Here is a 23,812-nt window from a genome sequence, read left to right as displayed (position 1 = left end):
TATATGTATAATTTTAGCATTTTATAGTACTTTAAGTTTTACAAAATACATATCAGAAAATCATCAGCAAATTAATCATAATACTAATGGCATCCTCCCAGCACATTGGATAGTCTAGGCACGAATAAGTACTCTGCAAAGAATAGATCTGTTCAAGAACTCACGACAACCCTAAGACATTGTTCATTATACGACACTGAGACTCTGACAGGTTAGGCAGTGGCATATCTGGGAATTAACTGAGTTCATTTTGACCTCGAAGTCCATGTGCAAGCAGCTTTCTCACTTATTGATGAAGAGGTCTGATTCCTGGTTTTGGAGCCAGAATAGCTAGTTTTGAATCCAAGACCTTCTATTTATGAGCTGTGCAACCCCAGCCTCGCCTCTTGGATCTTCAGTTTCTTTTCTTCTTTCTTTCTTCTCTTTTTTTTTTGAGACTGAGTCTCACTCTGTTGTTCAGGCTGGAGTGCAGTGGCGTTATGTTGGCTTACTGCAACCTCCGCCTCCCAGGTTCAAGCGATCATCAGCCTCAGCCTCCTGAGTAGCTGGGACTACAGGCGCATACCACCACACCTGGCTAATTTTTTGTATTTTTAGTAGAGACGGGGTTACATCATGTTGGCCAGCCTAGTCTCAAACTCCTGACCTCAGGTGATCTGCCCACCTTGGCCTCCCAAAGTGCTAAGATTACAGGTGTGAGCCACCGCGCCCAGCCTGGATCTTCAGTTGCTTTGCTTATAGGATATGGGTTTGGGATTGGGATGAGGATAGCAAAAGGTTTTCAACCTTCACACTACTTGGATACTCTTTTAAAAGTTGAGACAGGGTCTTACTCTGTTGCCCAGACTGGAGTGCAGTGGCATGATCAAAGCTTACGGCAGCCTCGACCTGGCCTCAAGCCATCCTCCTGCCTCAGCCCCCGAAGTAGCTGGGACTACAGACGCACACCACTACACCTGGCTAATTTTTGCATTTTTTTGTAGTGATGGAGTTTTGCCATGTTGCCCAGGCTGGTCTCAAACTCCCGGGCTCAAGTGATTCTCCAACTTCAGCTTCCCAAACTGCTGGGATTACAGGCATGAGCCACTATACCCAGCCTACTTGGAGACTTTCTTGGGAAAGTTTGAGCCATGGATTTTTTTCCCTTAAGCAATCATCCATTTGTTCCTGTCAAATCAAAGCAACATGGTGCCTTAGTCGATCAGTGTATTCATCCGTATCTAAATAAATTTATAATGTCCTTAGGTCTTTTTAATATAAGTGAAAATAGGAGCCTCATTCTGAACCCAGGGATATCTAAGAATGCAGACACCCCAGGTTAGCAGCTGAACTCCAAGTTGGTTGCTGACTTCTCAAGTTTCTGTCTGTCTTAAAAATAACATCAACAGGGCTGGCACCGGTGGCTCACGCCTGTAATCCCAGCACTTTGGGAGACTGAGGCAGGTGGATCATGAGGTCAGGAGTTCAAGACCAGCCTGGTCAAGATGGTGAAAACCCGTCTTTACTAAAAATACAAAAATTAGCCAGGTGTGGTTGTGGTGTTGGGGGGATACCTATAATCCCAGCTACTAGGGAGGCTGAGGCAGAGAATTCCTTGAACCCGGGAGGCAGAGGTTGCGGTAAGCTGAGATCATGCCATTGCACTCCAGCCTGGGTGACAGAGCAAGACTCTGTCTCAAAAAAAAAAAAAAAAAGGTTAAAAATTAATTTAGTGCTCTATTTCAACACAAAATGTGAGGGATTGCTGTTGGTGGTGGTGGTGGTGTTTTGGTCTAAATCTAGGTTCTGTGTATGAAAGGTAGTATGGTGTATTTGTTAAGAGTATGAGCTTTGGAGTCAATTAACCCAGGTTCAGATCTTGGCTCTCACATCTGCGTACCATGTTGCTTTCAATAATGTTACTCAGAGTCACTTTCTTCCATTCCGAAGTGTAGATAATAGTAGTATCTACCTCTTAGAATTGTTGTGAGGATTAAATGAGTTAATATATGGAAATGATTAGAATGGGGCATGGCACTTCATAATGGCTTAATACAGAACAGATATTATTATCATTACGATTGTTATTATTCCTGGAGTTTAGTGTGCATGTGAATATTATCTATCAAGGATTTGCAGGCAGGGAAAAAGATTAAAAAAAAAATTGTTCTTTTTTTCCAAGTAGGAATTATATCTTTTGAGCATGGAGTCTTACAAGAAAGTCATTTTAGATGGTGATGATGGTGATGATGGTGATGATGATGATGATGACAATGATGACAATGGCTATTTCTTTTCTGTAGCATTTGTAATCAGTACAGCCACATTGCAGACAAAGTCAGTGAGGTTCCTGCCAACACTAAGGAGCTGGTATTCCTCATTGAATTCCTAAAGAAATCCAGTGATGTCACTGTGTTCAAACTCAGGAGGCAACTTAGAGATGCAAGTGAACGGCTGGAGTTCCTGATGGACTATGCAGACCTGCCACGTAAGTCCAATGCCATGTGTGTATATTGAAATGCATACCTATATGTATATTTTATATTTGTGTACATAACATTTCAAGTAGTCCATATGTATTTATATATTTGGGGGTAAAGTGTTGAGCAAAAGGATAGTTATATGAATTCTACCACTAAGTATCAGGAGAGCTGCCTTTCAAGTGTCCCCATATGTTAGAGGCACTAATTTTATACTCACATCCACAGTAATTTGAATCACACAAAAGGAATCTGGTTAGACACAAAGGAGACACAGATAGATACTTGACCTCCAGTTCTTTTTTTTTTTTTTTTTCAGTCTCGCTCTGTTGCCAGATTGGAGTTCAGTGGCGTGATCTCGGCTCACTGCAACTTCTGCCTCATGGGTTCAAGCAATTCTCCTGCCTCAGCCTCCAGAGTAGCTGGGACTACAGGTGCATGCCACCATGCCCAGCTAATTTTTGTATTTTTAGTAGAGATGGGGTTTCACTATATTGGCCAGGATGGTCTCGATCTCTTGACCTCGTGATCCGCCCACCTCAGCCTCCCAAAGTTCTGGGATTACAGGCATGAGCCACAGTGCGTGGCTGACCTGCAGTTCTTAGATCCCTGTCTTGGCATCTGTGTCTGGTATTCCTGGAAAAGTCACTTCCAAATGCAGAATCATTTTTTTTAAATGAGTAGATTTGACTCATCTGTAATCTTTTTTTTTTTTTTTTTTGAGACAGGGTCTTGCTCTGTCACCTAGGCTGTAGTGCAGTGCCACCACCTCGGCTCACTGCAACCTCTCTGCCTCTTGGGTTCCATCAATTCTCATGCCTCAGCCTCCCGAGTAGTTGGGATTACAGGCATGTGCCACCATGCCCAACTAATTTTTTTATTTTTAGTAGAGACAGGGTTTTTCCATGTTGGCCAGGCTGGTCTTGAACTCCAGGTCTCAAGTGATCTGCCTGCCTGGACTTCCCAACGTGCTGGGATTATAGGCATGAGCCACAGCCCCTGGCCACCCATCTATAATCTTCATCAATCCCACTTTTGAAGAGGCTGAGGCACTTTCCTTCATGCTCCCGCATACTATAAAAGGAAATAAATAGTCAGGGCTCCTTGAAAGCTTGTTGGGCCAAGTTAGAGTTTTGAAATGAGAAGCAGATTCTGAAAGAAAAGTTGACAAGCTCTCAACAAGTCATTTTCTATCTGAAAATACCTGTGAATTACTTGGTGTTCACAATGTATGGATGTCAGGGGGAGGTTGACGGGAGGGAGAGGTGGGGACTGGGAGTGAAAAGTGGTTCCCTAACCATCCACTTGCATGTTCATGAACTGTGCCCTTGACCCCTGGATACACTGTGGTCTCTCACTGTGGACTCTGCCTCCCGCAATTCACAAAGGAAACCCAGCGTGGACATTTTAATTGATCAGAGTCATGAAATGGGTGGGGCATTTGACTTTGATACCATGGCTGCCATTTAACCAAAAGGGAAACTGACATGCAGATGAAGTGAAATAGTTTGAATTGTGGAACCAGAGCATCATCCTGGATTTCTGACTTGACTCAGACCTAGCCTAGGAAGGCAATCAAGCAGAGAGGTTAGAACGTAGGCTTTGGAATTAGTTAGACCTGGATTTGAATTCCTCTCTGCTGCCTTCTAGCAGTGTAACCTTGACCAGTACGCTCAATGGCTGTGTTTGCCATCTGTGCAAACGAGGATGATAATATCATCTACCTTCTAGCTTGGCCAAATGTCGACAAATGTCGCTGTCACTCATCCATGTATTCATTACCACCCCCACACCACTCCTGATGACCTCTTGTTCTGCCTAATTAATTCACCACATGCTGACCCGACCTATGCTAAACAGTGTCCTCGAGCAGACAGTATGTGTTTTGCAGATGAGGACATCAAATTGAACAGCACTCTGTTCCTCTGGCCAGACCAGATTGAAGATATCTTTGAAAACAGCCGGAACTTGCTCCTTCACAAGAGGGATCAGGCAGAAATGGATCTGATTAAAAGGTACCGGGAGAGTCTGGGATTGTTTTGGAAATGAGGCCTGACTTCTTCACCCATGCCGCAGGTTCCTGGTTCTGTCTAAACCATCCCCCACCCCACTCCACAGCAATGTGTGGGCGAAGTCTGAAAACAATTGGTGGAGAAGGAATTTCCTTTGGTTTCCCACTGAGGGATGTTTTCTATAAGACTGCTTCACTGTAGTAACCTCTCCTAATGTCTTCCCTTCCTGCCTCGAATAATTGCATTCTGGCGGTGTAGAGAGAAAAAGGCGAAACTAGTGGCATGTTATAATGGCCTCCCCAATAATAACAGTGAAGTTGTCAGCCTTGCATTGGAGACCACAGATCTGTAGGATATCAGGACAGAGATAATAAAGGCTTGGCAGGGGGGCTGAGAAATTGCCTATTTTGCAGCTGGACTTGTTCAGAGCTAATGTGGCTGTAATCACTTACTCATTCATTATTTGTCAATTCAGTTGGTATTTATTGCGGATTTTCATGACGTGCTATGCTGTATTCTAGACATATATGTGTGTTTGGCTGCTAAATAAAGATTTTAATCCAGTGACATAGAAAATATAGACATACTGACAAATCCAATAATGTCAAGGGAAGCAGGCCAAGTGCCATGCACGTGGTTTTACAAACACACACACACACATACACACACACCCATTCCAGGTTCACATTTGGATTATGACCTGCAGATTCATATCAATTACCCTGTCCCCTTCACATAAGAAACCCCCACTCCCAACTTGAGCTACCATAATTCCTGCAAATACTTTCAAGATAAAAGCAGGGATTTCTACACCGAATGGGAGAGTTTGGGCTGAAGGGTCAACCTGTGTAGTTGCTACCTGGAAAATATGGCCTAAGTGTGCTCCCCAGGGAGTGCAAAAAATGTGTGTGTGTGCGCATGTATATGTGTGTTTGTGAGTGTATGTGTGTATTTTCCTCCCTCCACCTGAATGGATACTGGCCCTGGAGCCTAGAATTTAGCCTGATGGAAGAAATTGATTTCTTTTTAAATTAATAGACTATGCTTTAGAGCAGTTTTATATTCACAGCAAAATTCAGCAGAAAGTACAAAGAATTCCCATATATGTCCCAGCTCCCCCACCCTGCCCCCCAGACCCCCAAACACACCCTCTACACCCTCTTCTGTGGAACCGATTTTTTTTTTCTATAGATTTTTGAGGAACAAGTGGTATTTGGTTACATGAGTAAGTTCTTTAATGGTGATTTCTGAAATTTTGGTGCACCCATCACCCAGTCAGTATACACTGAACCCAATTTGTAGTCTTTTATCCCTCACCCCCTTCCCACCCTTTCCCCGGAGTCCCCAAAGTCCATTGTATCATTCTTATGCCTTTGTATCCTCATAGTTTAGCTCTCACTTATGAGTCAGAACATACGATGTTTGGTTTTCCATTCCTGAGTTACTTCACTTAGAATAATAGTTTCTTGGCCGGGCACAGTAGCTCATGCCTGTAATCCCAGCACTTTGGGAGGCCAAGGTGGGCGGATCATGAGGTCAAGAGATCGAGACCATCCTGGCCAACATGGTGAAACCCCATGTCTACTAAAAGTACAAAAATTAGCTGGGTGTGGTGATGCGTGCCTATAGTCCCAGCTACTCGAGAGGCTGAGGCAGGAGAATCGCTTGAACCCGGGAGGCAGAGGTTGCAGTGAGCCAAGATGGCGCCACCGCACTCCAGCCTGGCAACAGAGCAAGACTCCGTCTCAAAAAATAAAATAAAATAAAATAAAATAAAATAAAGTCTCCAGTCCCATCCAGATTGCTGCAAATGCCGTTAATTCATTCTTTTTATGGCTGAGTTATATCTACCACTTTTTTTTATGTCCAACCAGAAAGTAAAATCATGTTTCCCCAGCAATTTCTTTATTTGCTTTTTAATATATTTTAACTTTTATTTTAGGTTCAGGAGTACATGTGCAGGTTTGTTATATAGGTAAACTTATGACTTGGGTGGCAAAATCATTTTTTTGTTGGATAAGTGAACAGAAGCAAATTCCTTCATCTTTTTGAGCCTCTGTGCCCCTCATTGAGAGAACAGGATAGAATCAGATCCTATTTTATGGTGCTGAAGGATGAAATGAGATGATCTGAGATTGTGCTTAGGTGGTAACCAGTATGTGGTAGGAATCCCAAAGCTGTCCGCTTCCTTCTCCCTTTGAACAGTGACCTCTGTGGGGGAGAAAAATGCTTCTCAACTTCCAACCCATCAACTTCGAATGTGTGATTTTAGAATATTACCGCAAGACCAATTAGAGACGGTAAATGCTGTTGAAGTTAGGAGGAGTGAGGGGTGGCTCTGTGAGGAATGGGAACGATTGTCATTTATGAGGAGAGAAGGAGAGTGTCCTTTTATCCTTCTGAGGGGCGACTCTCAGCTTGATCTATCTCATCCACCGGTTCCCCAGCTCTTAACAGCAGAGGCCAGCAGAGGGCAGCTCTAGAAGAGGCTCAGCAGGGCAGCCCTGGGCTTAGCCCTCTCTTCGGTGAACCTTTAAATCCTTATGTTCATCATTTTGCATTAATCCTGAGAATAGCCTGTGAGATGGATTAAACTGTATTCATGCATCCATCCATCTCGTGAGAAAACAATCTTGCTTCCTCTGCAAGAAACCTGGCTTTATTTTCCCAGCCCACATTAATGATTTTGGGGTTCCATGCTGATTATTCTCCATTCACTGTCCCGACCCCACCCTCTGGCTCTGCACCTGGAAGGTGATGCCCAATCTGCAGCGTTGGATTCTCTTGTCTGTTGGATCCAGGCTAGGCCCTGTCAATGGAGCCCTGCAGGAGGTTGGAGAGTAGCTATCGGGCTTTTCCTCCTCTCCCTCCCTGCCTGGCTCAGAGGCAGTACCTGCATCCCTCTGATGTCAATGCCTCCTCCTCCATGGTTCCAGTTTTCCATTGTCCCCAGCCTGGGGGTCCTAATGGCTTCCCTCTGATGCTAGTCTCTGGGTGCCTCACTGTCTGCTATTTGTTCCTTTAATCCTATCCATATCTCACCCCTGCAAGTAACCCTTAAAGTGTCTTTCTTTGAACATGGGAATGAATTCTATTTCCTGCTAGAATCCTCCCCGTATGCTCTAAATGGTCCCACAAATGCAACTCTTATTTAATCTAACTTCCTGAGTGCCTACTATTTGCTAATGATTGTATTATTCTATGGACTATAATATATTGGAATTTATTTATATGAAATATGTATGGAATTTACATATCTACACACACATACGCACAGCTAGTCACTGACTTACGATGGTTCAACTTACGATTCTTTGACTTTCTGATGGTGTGAAAGTGATGTTTTGAGTATCCATACAACCATTCTGTTTTTCACTTTCAGTACAGTATATAGTAAGTTACATGGGATAGTCAACATTTTATTATAAAACAGGCTTTGTCTTAGATGATAACTGTGGACTAATGTGAGTGTTCTGAGCACATTTAAGGTAGGCTAGGCTAAGCTATGATGTTCAGTAGGTTAGGTGTATTACATGAATTTTCAATTTCCAGTATTTTCAAATTACAATAGGTTTATAGGGATGTAACCCCATTGTAAGTAAAGGAGCATTTGTTTGTATGTGTGTGTGTTCCAGGGACATGAAAGTCCTTTGGAAACTATAAGGTACTTAGCAATTATAAGAAATTAGAAACAATAGGCTGGGCGCAGTAGCTCACGCCTGTAATCCCAGCACTTTGGGAGGCCGAGGCGGGCGGATCACAAGGTCAGGAGATCAAGACCATCCTGGCTAACACGGTGAAACCCCGTCTCTACTAAAAATACAAAAAATTAGCCGGGTGCGGTGGCGGGCACCTGTAGTCCGAGCTACTCGGGCGGCTGAGGCAGGAGAATGACGTGAACCTGGGAGACAGAGTTTGCAGTGAGCCGAGATTGCACCACTGCACTCCAGCCTGGGCGATAGAGTGAGACTCCGTCTCAAAAAAAAAAAAAAAAAGAAAAAAAAAGAAATTAGAAACAATAATAATAGTAATAATTTAAGGTAATCACTGAGCTTACATGCTGTTGCCCTCTGAAAGGAATTCAAAACTGCTTTCATCAGAGATTTCTAGGTGAGTATAGTATTTGGAGCTTCAAAAAGAATTTAATGATGTGAAAAGGCACTTAGCAGCACCTAATTGCGTGGACAACAGAAGAATAATAAGCCTTGCCCCTCTCCCCCGTCATTTCATCCACTTCAGTGGTAGGTTCCATGGTTCTGGAAGTTATATGAAATTTACACGATGGATGACTCAGGGATGTGAGCTGCTGCTCTCTGCCATAAAAGAGCAAAGGAAAACGCTTTGGCACCCTGGAGGAAGAAGAGAAGATGTCTTACTTAGGGAGAGCACCCGACATTGTGTTTCACCAAAGCTTAAGGATTCGGATAGAACCTGGTTCTTGCTTATAGTGGATGTTCACCATTTTAATGAGTGAATGAATGAAACGTTTTTACACTAAGGATATTCCTGAAAATGAACACGGACCTGAATCTAAAATTACATTTTATTACAGAACAAAAATAAAAAGCTGAGAAAAGGAATGGAGGCCGGAATATGTGGCTCATGCCTGTAATCCCAGCACTTTGGGAGGCCAAGGTGGGCGAATCACCTGAGGTCAGGAGTTTGAGACTAGCCTGGCCAATATGGTGAAATCCTGTCTCTATGAAAAATACAAAAATTAGCTGGGTGTGGTGGTGGGCACCTATAATCTCAGCTTCTTGGGAGGCTGAAGCTGGAGAATCACTTGAACCCAGGAGGCAGAGGTTGCAATGAGCCAAGATTGTGCCACTGCACTTCAGAAAGAAAGAGAGAGAGAGAGAAGGAGAGAGAGAGAGAGAGAGAGAGAGAGAGAGAGAGACTCAAACCACTTGAAAATTCTCTAAATTGTGTTTAAGAAAAAAGCAACATTAAAACTGCCATAACAGAATTGAGCATTCTTAGGATAACCAAATTTATGAAATGTCACTATAGCTGATCTCAATGACATGTTCCCTTATTTGTTCAAAGAGTATTGATTATTTGCTGTGTATCAGATGGTCTAACTGCTGAAGACACAACAAGGAATTAAGGAGACAAGACAGATTTTTATTTCCTTAAACAGGGCTGGGTAAAAATAAATAAGTAAAAATCAACTGTATTTATAGTTTCCATTTTAGTGAATGTGAGCAAACACTTATGTATTGACTAATGTATACAAGGCTCAATTCTGAGCTTTTCTTGTTGTTGTTATTTTCGTTGACTTTAACTGTTAAGCTAGTACTTTTTCTATCCTTGTTTTATCTACCCAAGGCACAGACAGTTTAAGCGACTTTCCCAAGACTACATAGCTACTAAGTGGCAAGGTGGGAATTTGAAGCTAGCTTGTTTGTCTCAAGACCCTGTCCACTTCACACTATATTATTCTACCTCATTAGAAAAAGGGAGCAGTTCTCATTGAGACCTGCTTTGTTGATAATATGGATGAAGTTGATAAATCTCTGGAAAGGTCTCTCCTGATCATTCTAGCTACAGTAGCCCTCCACTTCCGTCCGCTAGTCACTCTGCCCTGTTTTATTTTCTTCAGAGCTTTTATTACTAACAGAAATATTTTATTGTTTGTCCTGTCTGTGGATTTATTCATCCATTCATCCATCCATCCATCCATCCATCCATCATCCATCCATCATCCATCTATCTATCCATCCATCCATCCATCCATCCATTCATTAATCTATCCATCCATCTATCCATCCATCCATCCATCCATCATCCATCCATCCATCCATCCATTCATCCATCATCCATCCATCCGTCCATCCATCCATCCATCCATCCATCCATCCATCCATCCATCCATGTCTATTGTCTAGGTCTCCTTCAGTTAAAATACAAGCTCCATGAAGGTAGAGAACTTAATAGCATACTTCACAAATATATTCCTGATGCCTAGGGCGGTTATAAAATATATTAGGCACTCAGTAATAAATGTCTAATGGCCGAATGAATAAACAGTATGTATATGTGTACGTATATTGTATACATATTTACCTGTACAGGAAAATACCTGGAAATGTTTAACCACCAACAGGCTCACAACAGCTCCATTTCTGGGAGGTGGTCTTATAGGTAGTTTAACTTATTTTTTCATCTTCATTTATCTTGAGAGACAGAAAGAAAGATGGAGTGGGGAGGATTGGGGTAGGAAATCTGCAGGTACCTGATCAAATCTCTGCAGGCTTAAATATGGGCAAGCAGTGCTGATGTTTTGAAAGTGCACAGAATGCAAAGTTCAAATGTGACCAGGCTGTCTTTACTTTCAGATGCTCAGAATTTGAGTCGAGACTTGAGGGCTACCACAGAGAACTGGAAGGTTTTAGGAAGCGTGAAGTGATGACTACGGAAGAAATGAAGCACAATGTTGAAAAGCTGAATGAGCTTTCAAAGAACCTAAATCAGGCGTTGGCAGAGTTTGAGGTTTGGGATCTTGAGATGGGGACTTATGACGCTGTACTGGTCTATCGGTTTTGATACTTGGTTGTGAATTTCCTAAGAGCATCTACTAGGTGGATAGTATTGATTAACTCATTGGCCAGTTCTTTCGTTGGTATTTTCTTTTTTCCTTTTCTTTTTTTCTTTTTTTTTTTTGGTTTGTTCGTTTTGTTTTTTTTGTTTTTTTGTTTGAGACAAGATCTTGCTCTGTTGCCCAGGCTGGAGTGCAGTAGAGTGATCTCATATCATTGCAACCTCCACCTCCTGGGTTCAAGTGATTCTCCTGCCTCAGCCTTCCAAGTAGCTGGGATTACAGGCATGCGCCACTATGCCCAGCTCATTTTTTGTATTTTTAGTACCATACAAAGAGATAGAGTTTCGCCATGTTGGCCAAGCTGGCCTTGAACTCCTGACCCCAAGTGATCCACCTGCCTCAATCTCCCAAAGTGCTGGGATTACAGGCATGAGCCACCACACCTGGCTCACTGGTACTTGCAACTAACTTTTCCCACATCCCTTTATGACGCCAGACCTTTCCCTTTGTTAATTTCTGAGCACCCAAAGAAGAAAGTATAGTAAGGTAATTGTTCACGTATATTGAGCATTATGTGCTCAGCAATGGTCAAGAGCTTCATATGCGATATTTCACTTAATGCCTCTAATGCATCTTTGGATTAGGTACTGTTATTATTCTCACTTACCCTGAAGTAAGAGAACTAAGTCTTGGAGAAGCTAAGTAACTGTCCCCAAAGATTAGCTGGTAAGTTCTTTAACCATTAAAATTCTTACCTCTAAGGCAAGTCAGTACAAGGAGGTAACATCATATATGTAGCTAAAGTACATATGAAAATTATGAAAGCGGAGATATGGCTGTCATAGAGTGGAAACAGAGATGACAGGGCAAGTAGCTGATTATTCTACAGTTTTAGCCAGACAGACCTCAGCTGTCAAGGTCCTTGGAGGTGGCAGAGGGACATTCTTGCTTTAGTTCATACCTTAGTTTCCTCTCTTACTCTCCAGATGAATAAGCATTTCCCTCCACTTGGTTTTCAAGGCACTGAGGAGTTTGCCGTGGTGCCTTCTAGGGTTTAGGAGAACAACCCATCCAATAAACAGCATCTCCTTTTGCCTTGCAGTTGATCAATAAGGAGGAAGAGCTATTGGAAAAGGAGAAGAGTACCTACCCTCTTCTGCAGGCCATGCTGACGAACAAAGTGCCTTATGAACAACTGTGGTCGACAGCCTATGAGTTCAGCACCAAGTCGGAGGAATGGATGAATGGTATGTGGTGATCTCACTCTGCTGGGACAGATGGGGATGGGGTGGAGGATCCACCCAGCCGCTTCTGAAATATGGTTTGCACTTAAGAATCTGGCTGGACTTTTAATCAGATTCTGACACTCCAGATTAAGGCAGCCACAGTCAAAAGTATCTGATGTGATAATAAAAATGGAAGGTGGAGAAAGAGCCAGATCTATTTCCAGGGTAAAACACAATAGGCAGCCACCCAGAGTCACGATTTAGAGTTGCAGATGGTGGGAGAACAGATGGCAGTTTCACGATGGTGCTGCTTCAGGAAAGGCCAGCGTGCCATAGACATCTGTAAACTACCCTTTTACTCTACGATCTGGGGTCCAGAAAGGTATTGAGGAGTTGGAATCAACAGGACTTAATGATTGATCCGATATGGGTTAAGGGGCAGGGAGGAAGAGAGTTACTATCCTCTCAAAGGTAAGAATTTTATTGCCTCAAAGGTAAGAATTTTAATGCTTAAAGAACTTACTAGCTGACCTTTGGGAAAAGTTACTTAGCTTCTCCAAGACTTGGTTCTCTTACTTCAGGGATGAGTGAGGATAATAACAGCAAAGAACCAACTTCCAGATGACTGACTCAGGCAATTTGGTAGGTATTACCATCACTGAACAAGAGAAGTGACAGATTTGTTGGGGAAAAAACAAAACAAAACAAAACAAACAAACAAAAAAACAACCCATCAACTTGAATACATTGAGTTTGAGGCATCTGGAAACAATCAAATGGGAATATTAACTAGCAATTGAGTATATCAGGGTGGATTTTAGGAGAGAGATTTGGAAGGTGGGATTTATGTTGGGGAATTATTGATGTGTAGATTACAATCAAAGCCATGAATGATATCACCTATGGCGGGTGTTTAAGAACAGAGGACAAAATCAGAGATCCTTGTCTGGGTGTAGTGACTCACACCTGTAGTCCCAGCACTTTGGGAGGCTGATGCAGGAGGATTGCATGAGCCCAGGAGTTCGAGACCAGCCTCAGTAACATAGTGAGAACCCTGTCTCTACAAAAAATAAAAAATTAGCCAAGTGTGGTGGTGCATGTGTAGTCTCAACTACTCAAGAAGCTGAGATGGGAGGAACGCTTGAGCCCAGGAGATCAAGGCTGCAGTAAGCTATGATCTGCTTACTACACCCCAGCTTGGGTGTCAGAGCAAAACCTTGTCTCAAAAAAATAAAAAATCAGAGACCCTTAGGTTGAGCCTTTAGCAAATTTCTAGTACTTCAGTATTTGTAAACACAAAAAGGCCGGTCATGGTGGCTCATGCCTGTAATGCCAGCACTTTGGGAGGCCAAGGTGGAAGGATTACTTGAGCTCAGGAGTTTAAGACCAGCCTGGGCAACATAGCAAGACCTTATTTCTACTAAAAACAAAATGAAAAAGTTAGCTGGGCATGGTGGTGTATACCTGTAGTCCCAGCTACTCAGGAGGCTGAGGCAGGAGGATCGCTTGAACCTCGGAGGTTGAGGCTGCAGTCAGTTGTGATGGCACTACTGCACTCCAACCTGGGAGACAGAGCGAGACCCTGTCTCAAAAAAAAAAAAAAAAAATTTGTAAATTACCAAGTGTTTTTATTAGAAATAGGTACTGTATTTTAAAAATATTTTACATTTTATTTTTAAATTTATATCCATTAAAATGGACATTTTTGGCATACATTTCTATGAATTTTAACAGATGTTTACATTCACATAAACACTACTATAATCAGAAAACAAAGCAATTTCATCAACTCAATAAATTTCTTTGGACTGTCTCCTTGTAGTCAAATCCTCCCCAGAGTTGTAACCCCTGGCAACTATTGATCTCTTCATTGTTCCTATAGTTTTGTCCTTTTGAGGCTCCTCCTATAAATGGAATGATACAGTATGCAATCTTTCAAGACTGCTTCCCTCACTCAGCATACTGCCTTTAAGATTCATCCAAGTTGTTGGATGTAGCAGTAGGTCATTTCCTTTTATTGCGAGTAGTATCCCATTCTATGGATACACCAGCTTAACCATTTACCCACTGTTTTCACTCTCAGACTATTATAAATAGAGATGCTGTAAATATTTATGTCAACGTTTTTGTGTCAATATAAGCTTTTATTTCTCTAGGGTAAATGCCCAGGAGTGGATTGCTGAATTATATTTAAAGTCTATGTATAACTTTATAAGAAAATGCCCAACTTTTGTTTTCCACAGTGGCTGTGCCATTGTGCATCCCTCACCAACGTGTGATAATTCCAGTTGTTCCACCTCTTCACCAGTGTATTAGTCCATTTTCATACTGCTATGAAGAAATACCTGAGACTGGGTAATTTATAAAGAAAAAGAGGTTTAATGAACTCACAGTTCCACATGGATGGATGGGAAGGCCTCACAATCATGGTGGAAGGTGAAGGAGTAGCAAAGGCACATCTTACATGGCAGCAGGCAAGAGAGCATGTGCAGGGGAACTGCACTTTATAAAACCATCAGTTCTCGTGAGACTTATTCACTATCATGAGAACAGCATGGGAAAACGCGACCCCATGATTCAGTTACCTCCCACCAGATCCCTCCTATGACATGTGGGGATTATGGGAACTATAATTCAAGATGATATTTGAATGGGGACACAGCCAAACCATTATCAACCAGCCACTGGGTATTGTCCGTATTTTTTTTTTTTTTTTTGAGACGGGGGTCTCACTTTGTCACCCAGGCTGGAGTACGGTGGTGTGATCTCGGCTCACTGCAGCCTCTGCCTCCTGGGTTCAAGCAATTCTCCCACCTCAGCCTCCCATTTAGCTGGGATTACAGGAGCATGCCACCACACCTGGCTAATTTTTGCATTTTTAGTAGAGCTGGGGTTTCACCATGTTGGCCAGGCTGGTCTCAAACTCCTGACCTCAGGTGATCCACCTGCCTCAGCCTCCCAAAGTGCTGGGATTACAGGTGTGAACCACTGTGCTTGGCCTGTTTTTTTTTTTTTTTAGCCATTCTCATAAGTAGTTGTGGTGTCTCATTGTGATTTTAATTTGCATTTCCCCAATGCCTAATGATCTTGAACGTTTCTTTATGTGCATACCTGTCATTTGTATATCCTCTTTGGTGAAGTGTCTGTTCAAGTCTTTTACCCATTTGTTTAATTGGTTGTTTGATTTCTTACTGTTGAGTTTTGTGGGGTCTTTACATATTTTGGATACAAGCCCTTTGTGTGATATGTGATTTACAAATATTTTCTCCAAGTCCGTGGCTTGTTTTTTAATTCTGTTTATAGTGTCTTTCACAGAGAAAAAGGTTTTAATTTTGATGACGTCCAACATATCAATCTTTCTTTTATGGATTGTGCTCTTGGTATCATCTCTAAGGACTCTTAGCCTAACCCTGGTCATGAAGATATTCTCCTGTATTTTATTCTAGAATTATTATGGTTTTAGGTTTTACATTTAGACGTATGGTCCATTTTGAGTTAATTTTTTTAAATATGAGGCTTAGTTCAAGTTCATTGTCTTATATATAAATGTCCAATGGTTCCAGTAGTTGGAAAAAATTAATTTGTTTTGTCCACTGAATTGTATCTTTGTCAAAAATCAATTGTCCATATCTTTGTGGGTTGATTTCTTGACTCTACTCTGTTCTATCAATCTATATGTCAAGCCTTTCACTGATACCACATCAACTTGACAACTGTATTTTTATAGAAAGTCTTAAAATCACATAGTGTGATTCTTCTAACTTAATTCTTCTTTTTCAAATTTTATTTTCACTGTTTTCATCCCTTTATTTTTCCACATAAATTTGAGAATCAGTTTGTTTGTGCATACCAAAAAATCCTGCTGGGATTTTGTTGGAAATGTTTTAAATCTATAGATCAATTCGGAAAGAATTCACATTTTATTACATTGAGTCTTCTAATCAATGGACACTTTGTATCTCTTCAATCAGGTCTCCTTTTACTTCTTTTTATCAGTGTTTTGCAGGTTTCAGCATACAGATCCTGTGCGTGTTTTGTTAAATTTATACATAAGTATTTCCTTTTTTGGAATAATACTTGTAAATGATGTATATTTTTGAATTTCACTTTTTGAGGTAAATACTATGAAGCACAATTGCTGGATTATATGGTAAGAACATGCGTAGTTTTGTAAGAAACTGCCAAACTGTCTTTCAAAGTTGCTGTACCATTTTGCATTTCCACCAGTATAAATGAGAATTCCTGTTGCTCCACATCCATGCCAGCATTTAGTGTTGTCTGTGTTTTGAGTGTTGACCATTTTAATAGGTGTGTAGTGGTATCTCATTGTTGGCTGTTGTTGTTGTTATTGTTTTTAAATTGAGATGAGGGTCTCACTGTGTTGCCCCAGCTGGCCTCAGATTACTGGGCTCAAGCAGTCCTCCCACCCTGGCCTCCCAAAGTGTTGGGATTACAGGTATGAGCCACCACACCCAACCACTCATTGTGTTTTAATTTCTAGTTCCTTAATGGCAATGATATTGAACATCTTTTCATATACTTATTTGCCTCCTGTATATCTTCTTAGGTTAGGCATTTGTTCAGAGCTTTTGCCTATTTTTAAGTCTCAGGTTTTTGTTTTCTTATTGTTGAATTTTTAAAAATTCCTTGCATATTTAAATAATAGTCCTTTAACAGATTTTATTTTTGGCAAATATTTTCTTCCAGACTGTGGCTTTTTTAATTCTCTTGACAGTGTCTTTTACAGGGGAGAATCTTTTCATTCCTAGTTTATCATTTTTTTCCCATGTGTTGTGCCTTTTGTGTTGTAACTAAAAAATAATTCTCAAATCCAAGGTCATCCAGATTTTCTCCTATGTTATCTTCTAGGAATTTTATAGTTTTCCATTTTAGATTTAAGTCTGTGATCCATTTTGAGTTAATTTTTATGAAGGGTATAAGATCTGTGTCTAGATTCTTTATTGTGTGTGTGTATATGGATGTCCAATTTTTTCATCATTATTTGTTGAAAAGGCTATCTTTTCTCTATTATATTGCCTTTGCTCTTTTATCAAAGACCAGTTGACTATATTTGTGTGGTTCTGTTTCTGGGTGGGTTATGTATTCTGTTCCATTGATCTATGTGACTTTCTTTTGCCAATACCACACTTTCTTGATTACTATAGTTTTATAGTAACTCTTGAGGCTGGGTAGTATCAATCCTCTGACTTTATTCTTCTCCTTCAATATTGTGTAGGCTATTCTGGATCTTTTACTTCTCTGTATAAATTTTAGAATCGGTTTGTCAATATCCACAAAATAACTTGCTGGGATTTTTACTGGGATTGTGTTGAATCTATAGATCAAGTTGGGAAGAACTGGCATCTTAACAATACTGAGTCTTCCTATCCACGATTATGGAATATCTCTCTATTATTTACATCTTCTTTGATTTATTTCATCAGAGTTTTTTGTGGTTTTCCTCATATAGATCTTGCAAATATTTTGGTAGATTTGTGCCCAAGTACAAATTTACTTTTTAGGGTGCCAATGTAAATAGTATTATGCTTTTAATTTCTTTTTTTTTCTCTTTTGAGACAGAATCTCATTCTGTTGCCCAGACTGAAGTGTAATCACGTGATCTCGGCTTACTGCAACCTCTGCCTACTGGGTTCAAGTGATTCTTCTGCCTTAGCCTCCTGAGTAGCTGGGATTACAGGCACATGCCACCACACCTGGCTAATTTTTGTAATTTTGGTAGAGACAGAGTTTCATCATGTTAGGTCAGGCTGGTCTCCAACTCCTGACCTCATGATCCACCCGCCTCGGCCTCCCAAAGTGCTGGGATTACAGGCATGAGCCACCACGCCTGGGCTATGCTTTTACTTTCAAATTCCACTGTTCATTGATGCTATCTTGGAAATGTTAATGTTAATATTGTATCCTGTGCTTTTTTTTGTTAATATTGTATTAATATTAATGTTAATATTTTAATGTTTTTTAAATTTTTTTATTTTTTTATGTTTTTTTTTTTTAATATTAATATTGTATCGTGTGCTCCTGCTGCAATCACTTATTAGTTCCAGGAGTTTGTTTTGTTGATTCTGGTGGATTTTCTTTCTCTTTCTTTTTTTTCTAATTTTTATTTATTTATTTTTAGTTGACAAGTAGTTACGTATATTTATGGAGTTCAATGTGATATTCTGATGTATGTATACATCATAGAAAGATTAAATCAAGCTAATTAACATATCCATGACCTCACCAATTTATCTTTTTTTCTGGTGATAATATTTAAAATCTATTCTTTTAGAACTTTGAAATATACAAGACATTATTATTATTATTATTATTACTGTTATTCGAGATGGGGTCTTGCTCTGCCACCCAGGCTGGAGCACAGTGATGTAACTTTGGCTCACTGCAATCTCCGCCTCCTAGGCTCAAGTGATCCTCCCACTTCAACCTCCTGAGTAGCTGGGACTACAGATGCTCACCACCACACCCAGCTAATTTTTTGTATTTTTGGTAGAGACAGGATTTTGCCATGTTGCCCAGGCCAGTCTTGAACTCCTGAGCTCAAGCAATCCACCTGCCTCTGCCTCCCAAAGTGCTAGGATTACAGGTGTGAGCCACCTCACCCAACTGAAATATACAATAATTATTAACAGCAGTCACCATGCACTACAATAGATCACTAAAATTTGTTTCTCCAGTGTAACTGAAACTTTGTACCCTTGATCAACATCTTTCCTTTCCTTCCCCATCTCTCCCCCTTGTCCAAGCCTCTGGTAACTGCCTTTCTACGCTCTTTTTCTATGAAATTGACATTTTTGAATTCCACAAATAGTGAGATCACACAGTATTTGGCTTTCTGTGCCTGGCTTATTTCGCTTAACATAATGTCCTCCAGTTCCATCCATGTTGTTGCAAATTACAGAAAATTTTGAGACTGTTAATACTGTATATTACATTGTTTGATTTTCAAATATTAAACCAGCCTTACACTCCAATGATACACCCTACTTGGACATGGTGTATTATTCTTTTCATGTGTTGCTGGATTCAGTTTCCATGCCTAATATTTTGTTGAGAATTTTAGTGTCTATGAGATATACTGGTCTGTAGGGTTTTGGTTTTTGTTTTGTTTTGTTTGTAATATATCTGTGTGGTTTTTATATCAGGGTATTGCTGACCTGTTAAAATAAGTTAGGAAATGTATTCTCCTCTTCTATTTTTTAGATGAGATTATACAGCTTTTCTTGTTTGTGTGTTTTTTTTTCTTTTAATGTTTGGCAGAATTTTCCAGTGAAACCATCTGATTCTGAAGTTTTTATATTTTGGAAATTTTTAATCTATAAATTCAATTTTTTCAATAGTTATAAAACTATTCAGGTATTCTAGTTTATCTTGAGTAAGTTTTTGGAAGTTTGTAGTTCTTGAGGAATGGCTTCATTTAAAAAAAAAGTGGTCTAATTTATATACATTGAGTTGTTTATAGCATTCCCTTATTACCCTTTTAATGTCTGAGGGGTCAGTAGTGATATCCCATCTTTTATTTTTGATATTGGTAATTTCCATCTTCTTTCTTTTTTCTTTACCAGTCTTGCTAGAAGTTCGTCTTTTTTTAGGCCTTTTTTAGACTGTTAATACTGTATATTACATTGTTTGATTTTCAGATATTAAACCAGCCTTATACTCCAATGATAAACCATTTTATCATTTTATTTTTCCAAGGAAACAGCTTTTAGTTTCAATAATCTTTTTTATTATTTTTGTTTTCAATGGATTTCTGTTCTTATTTTTATCATTTCCTTCCTTCTGCTACCTTTGGTTTCTCTTGCTCTTCTTTTTCTAGTTACTTAAGGTAGAAACTTGGATGATTTATTTTAGAACGTTCTCCTTTTTTTAATGCTACAAATTTCTCCTTTATAGTTGTACCTTACAAATTTTGTTCAATTTAAAGTACTTTCTAATTTCCTTTGAGACTCCTCTAGGACCCATGGATTATTTATAAGTGTGTTGTTTAATGTTCTAGTCACTGGAAATTTTCTTGTTATGTTTTTATTATTATTTCTAATTTAATACCATTATGGTCATAAAAGGCACTTTGCATGATTTTGCTTCTTTTCAATTTATTGAGGTTTGTTTTATGACTCAGAATAAGATTCACCTTGGTAAGTGTTCTATTTGCAGTAAAAAAGAATGTGTACTCTGCTGTTATTGAATGGAATATTTTATCAAGGGATCAAGTTGCCTTTGTTAAAAGTCAGCTTTGGCAGGGCTGTTACTTTGCTAGACATATCCCTCTCCATGGATAAGCAGCAAGTTCTGCAATGGGATTCCTAGTGAGTGTCGCTTCCACTTTACCCCTGCAGTGGCTTTCAAAGTATGGTTCCAGGACAAAGCAGCATTCTCATTAACTGAGAATGTGTTAAAAATGCAAAATCTTGAGGCCTCGCTCCAGACCTGACTCAGAAACTCTGGGAATGGGGCCCAGAAATCTGTGTTTTAACAAGCCCTCCTGGCAGTTCTGATGCCTGCTAAACTTGGAAAACTACTATGAATATCCTACAGAAATCTCTCCCTGTAGCTCACATTTGGATGGCACCTTCTTTAGTTTCCAGTAGAGACACATGTTTTTCCTTTATTATCTGCCTTTGATCATTTAGTGGGAGTTAGAATAGGCAGACGTGGTTAGTTGCATGGCCTCACATTGCTTCTTTGCCTAAAAGTTATCTGTTTACATTCATGGGGCTGAAGATCATTCATGAACCTTGAAGAATGACTTCAGCAATGTTTCTTAGAACTCTGGAATGTCCGGACTGGATAGGACCCTAGAAGTTATTAATATTTTCTGCAACCTCCATATTTGAATCTTGACTGAGTTGACTGTATCCACAGGGCTACAAAAATTTCCACCTGCTGTCTCATCCTTTAAGATCAGAGTTAGAATTTCAGAATATAGCCTTGCCATAAGCTATGAGGTGAGAAGCTACCAAGGCATGTGGATAAAGGGATCCATAACTGCTCTTCAAATAGCAGTGTCTAAAATCCCTGGATTGTTTTATATTCTTCTCTCTTGTTGTAGATATAGATTTGTCAGTTCAGGCTGTCTCTAGATAATCATAACCAGAGGGAAATTTCTTCTAACAGAAATTCTACTACTCCTTTTTGCCTGAGTGATTGCAAATAACCCAGGCAAGTCACTCTGTTTGTGCTTCACTCTTACAGCTATAGAGTGGGAACAATGAAGTGTTAGCCTTACCTAATTTATTCATCCTACTGGGAAAGTCACTGTGATAATTCAGCCAAACCCTCCCAAGTAGAGGCTACTCACTTGTCGCGTAGGTGCCTTTCTATTCTAGCCCGGCACCTACAATATTTCCTGGTGCATGAAAGATACTTTTTTTTTTTTAATTTAAATTTTTGATTACTTAACAAAAATGTTGGGTTGATGAAGCATGTGAAATTAATGAAGTTATATTTAGTTTCAGCACTCCTGAAAGAAAAGTGTCTTTGAGTAAGTTAGCAACATCACATAGCAAGAGTTAATACCAATTTGAAATATCCAAGCAGGGGCAGTAGCATGGAAAGGTCTTGGCCAGGTATGAAACCCAAATGCTAAAGGTTCTTAGCAAAATAAAGGAAGGGGAAGGAAATTAGTGTTTTGGAGCAAGTTTAAACAATGAGGTGTTACTCTTTGTTTTTAAAATATATGTATTTTTTGACAGAGTCTCACTCTGTTGAGGCTGGAGGGCAGTGGCACTATCCTGGCTCACTGCAACCTCCACCTCCTGGGCTCACATGATCCTTCCACCCCAGCCTTCCAAATAGGTGGGACTACAGAGTGTGCCACCACGCCTGGCTAATTTTTTGCATTTTCAGTAGAAATGAGGTTTAATCATGTTGCCCAGGCTGATCTTGAACTCCTGACCTCAAGCAATCTGCCTGCCTCAGCCTCCCAAAGTACTGGGGTTATAGATGTGAGCTACTGTGCCGTGCCCTGTTTTTAAAATAATTTCAAACTTACATAAAAATTGCCGGAACAAAATGGAGACCTCTCATATCTCCATTCACCTTTCCCCAGTGTTTAATATTTCACGGCTTTTGTGAAGCACTTTTTATTACTATTATAACAGCTTCTAAAAGCAATAACAATTTTTTTTTTATTTTTTATTTTTCTTCTTATTTTTGTAGAGACAGGGTCTTACTATGTTGCCCAGCCTGGTCTCAAACTCCTAGGCTCAAGCAGTCCTCCCACCTTGGCCTCCCCAAATGCTGGGATTACAAGTGTAAGCCACTGCAACTGGCCAAAAACAAAACAAAACAAAACAAAAAACTATTGATATGCTAATTGTGCATCCATTATGTGCCAGGCATTATGTTAGCCACTATATATTATCTCACTGAATTTCCACAGTCACCCTCCAGGGTATCCATTATTACCCGTGTGTCACAGGAGTTACTGTTGAGGCTTAGAAAAGTCCTATATCATACCAAAGGTTCCACTGGCTAAGTGCAGGTTTCAGATCCTCAAAGCCTATATGTGTTCCAGTCTCTAAACGACAGGAGGCACAGCTCTAAGTTCAGGGAATTAAAGGTATGCATGACTAACATCCACATGATGGTCTGACCCTTCCCTCACTCTTCTCTTTCAGGACCCCTCTTCTTACTGAATGCTGAGCAAATTGCAGAGGAGATAGGGAATATGTGGAGGACAACGTATAAACTGGTCAAGACCTTATCTGATGTGCCTGCACCCAGGCGCTTAGCAGAGAATTTGAAGATCAAGATCGATAAGTTCAAGCAGTACATTCCCATCCTCAGTATTTCCTGCAACCCAGGAATGAAAGACCGGCACTGGCAGCAGGTTTCTATCAATCACTGCCCGCCCCCAAGCAGCCCAACCCAGGCCTGGCCCTGGCTGTCCTTGGGAAGGCAGGAAATATTACTAGGTCAAGCTTCTCCTTTCTGAAAGGATAATCTACTTAAGGGCAAAGGGATAGCAAATGAGAATGGCAAGCCTTCTGAAGGAAGAGAATGAACTCCCTGCCCCCTGAACAGGTTGGCCCTTTCCTTGGAACCCCCATTGCTTGTGGTTCACTGAGTGTTGTTCCAGCCAATGGTCACAAAGGGTCTCCTTCCTGCTTCCTGCTTCCTAAGCAGATGGGCTTTTGGAGGCCAAGAGCCTCCGAGGTGCAACAAGGATGTTCAATACAGTGAGAGGATCTTGATTTGCTCCTTGACCTAGGATGCACAAAAAAGAAAGTCACATCCCTCCCTGGGGGTTGCTGATAATACCAGATGATTCCCACTTAGGATGACTTTGGTGTGGCATTTCATTGTCAAACAGGTTCAGAAATAATTTTGCACTCTTCTCTTAGCCCTTTGGGGCTACAAATTAGAATAATAAATTTCTCCTTAAAAATAGCTGGGATTTTTATAAGGAACCAAGTGTGAGGGTGATAAGCGTGGTGTGAACACTAAGCAGAAAAAAGAAAACTCACTGTGTTTCTAAAATAATCGTCACATCCAAGGGCTAGCAATGGCCTTGAAACATCCTCTACCAGAGAGTCACTCTGTGTGGAATTG

General features: G+C 40.4%; 1 protein-coding gene across 2 annotated transcripts in view; it reads left to right on the top strand.

Moving 5' to 3' along the window:
- The window catches only part of DNAH3 (dynein axonemal heavy chain 3), a 212,967-nt gene that overhangs the window by 44,053 nt on the left and 145,102 nt on the right, over window positions 1-23,812 (top strand). For both annotated transcript variants that reach the window (XM_077986427.1, XM_077986426.1), the window contains 5 exons: window positions 2,283-2,467; window positions 4,351-4,474; window positions 10,810-10,963; window positions 12,115-12,259; window positions 22,879-23,090. In XM_077986427.1, coding sequence (XP_077842553.1) covers window positions 2,283-2,467; window positions 4,351-4,474; window positions 10,810-10,963; window positions 12,115-12,259; window positions 22,879-23,090 — 820 coding nt within the window. The remainder of the gene's footprint in view (window positions 1-2,282; window positions 2,468-4,350; window positions 4,475-10,809; window positions 10,964-12,114; window positions 12,260-22,878; window positions 23,091-23,812) is intronic.

This window comes from Macaca mulatta, chromosome 20 (assembly GCF_049350105.2).
Source record: "Macaca mulatta isolate MMU2019108-1 chromosome 20, T2T-MMU8v2.0, whole genome shotgun sequence".
NCBI lineage: Eukaryota > Metazoa > Chordata > Mammalia > Primates > Cercopithecidae > Macaca > Macaca mulatta.
This window is presented reverse-complemented; position numbering and strand designations above follow the sequence as displayed.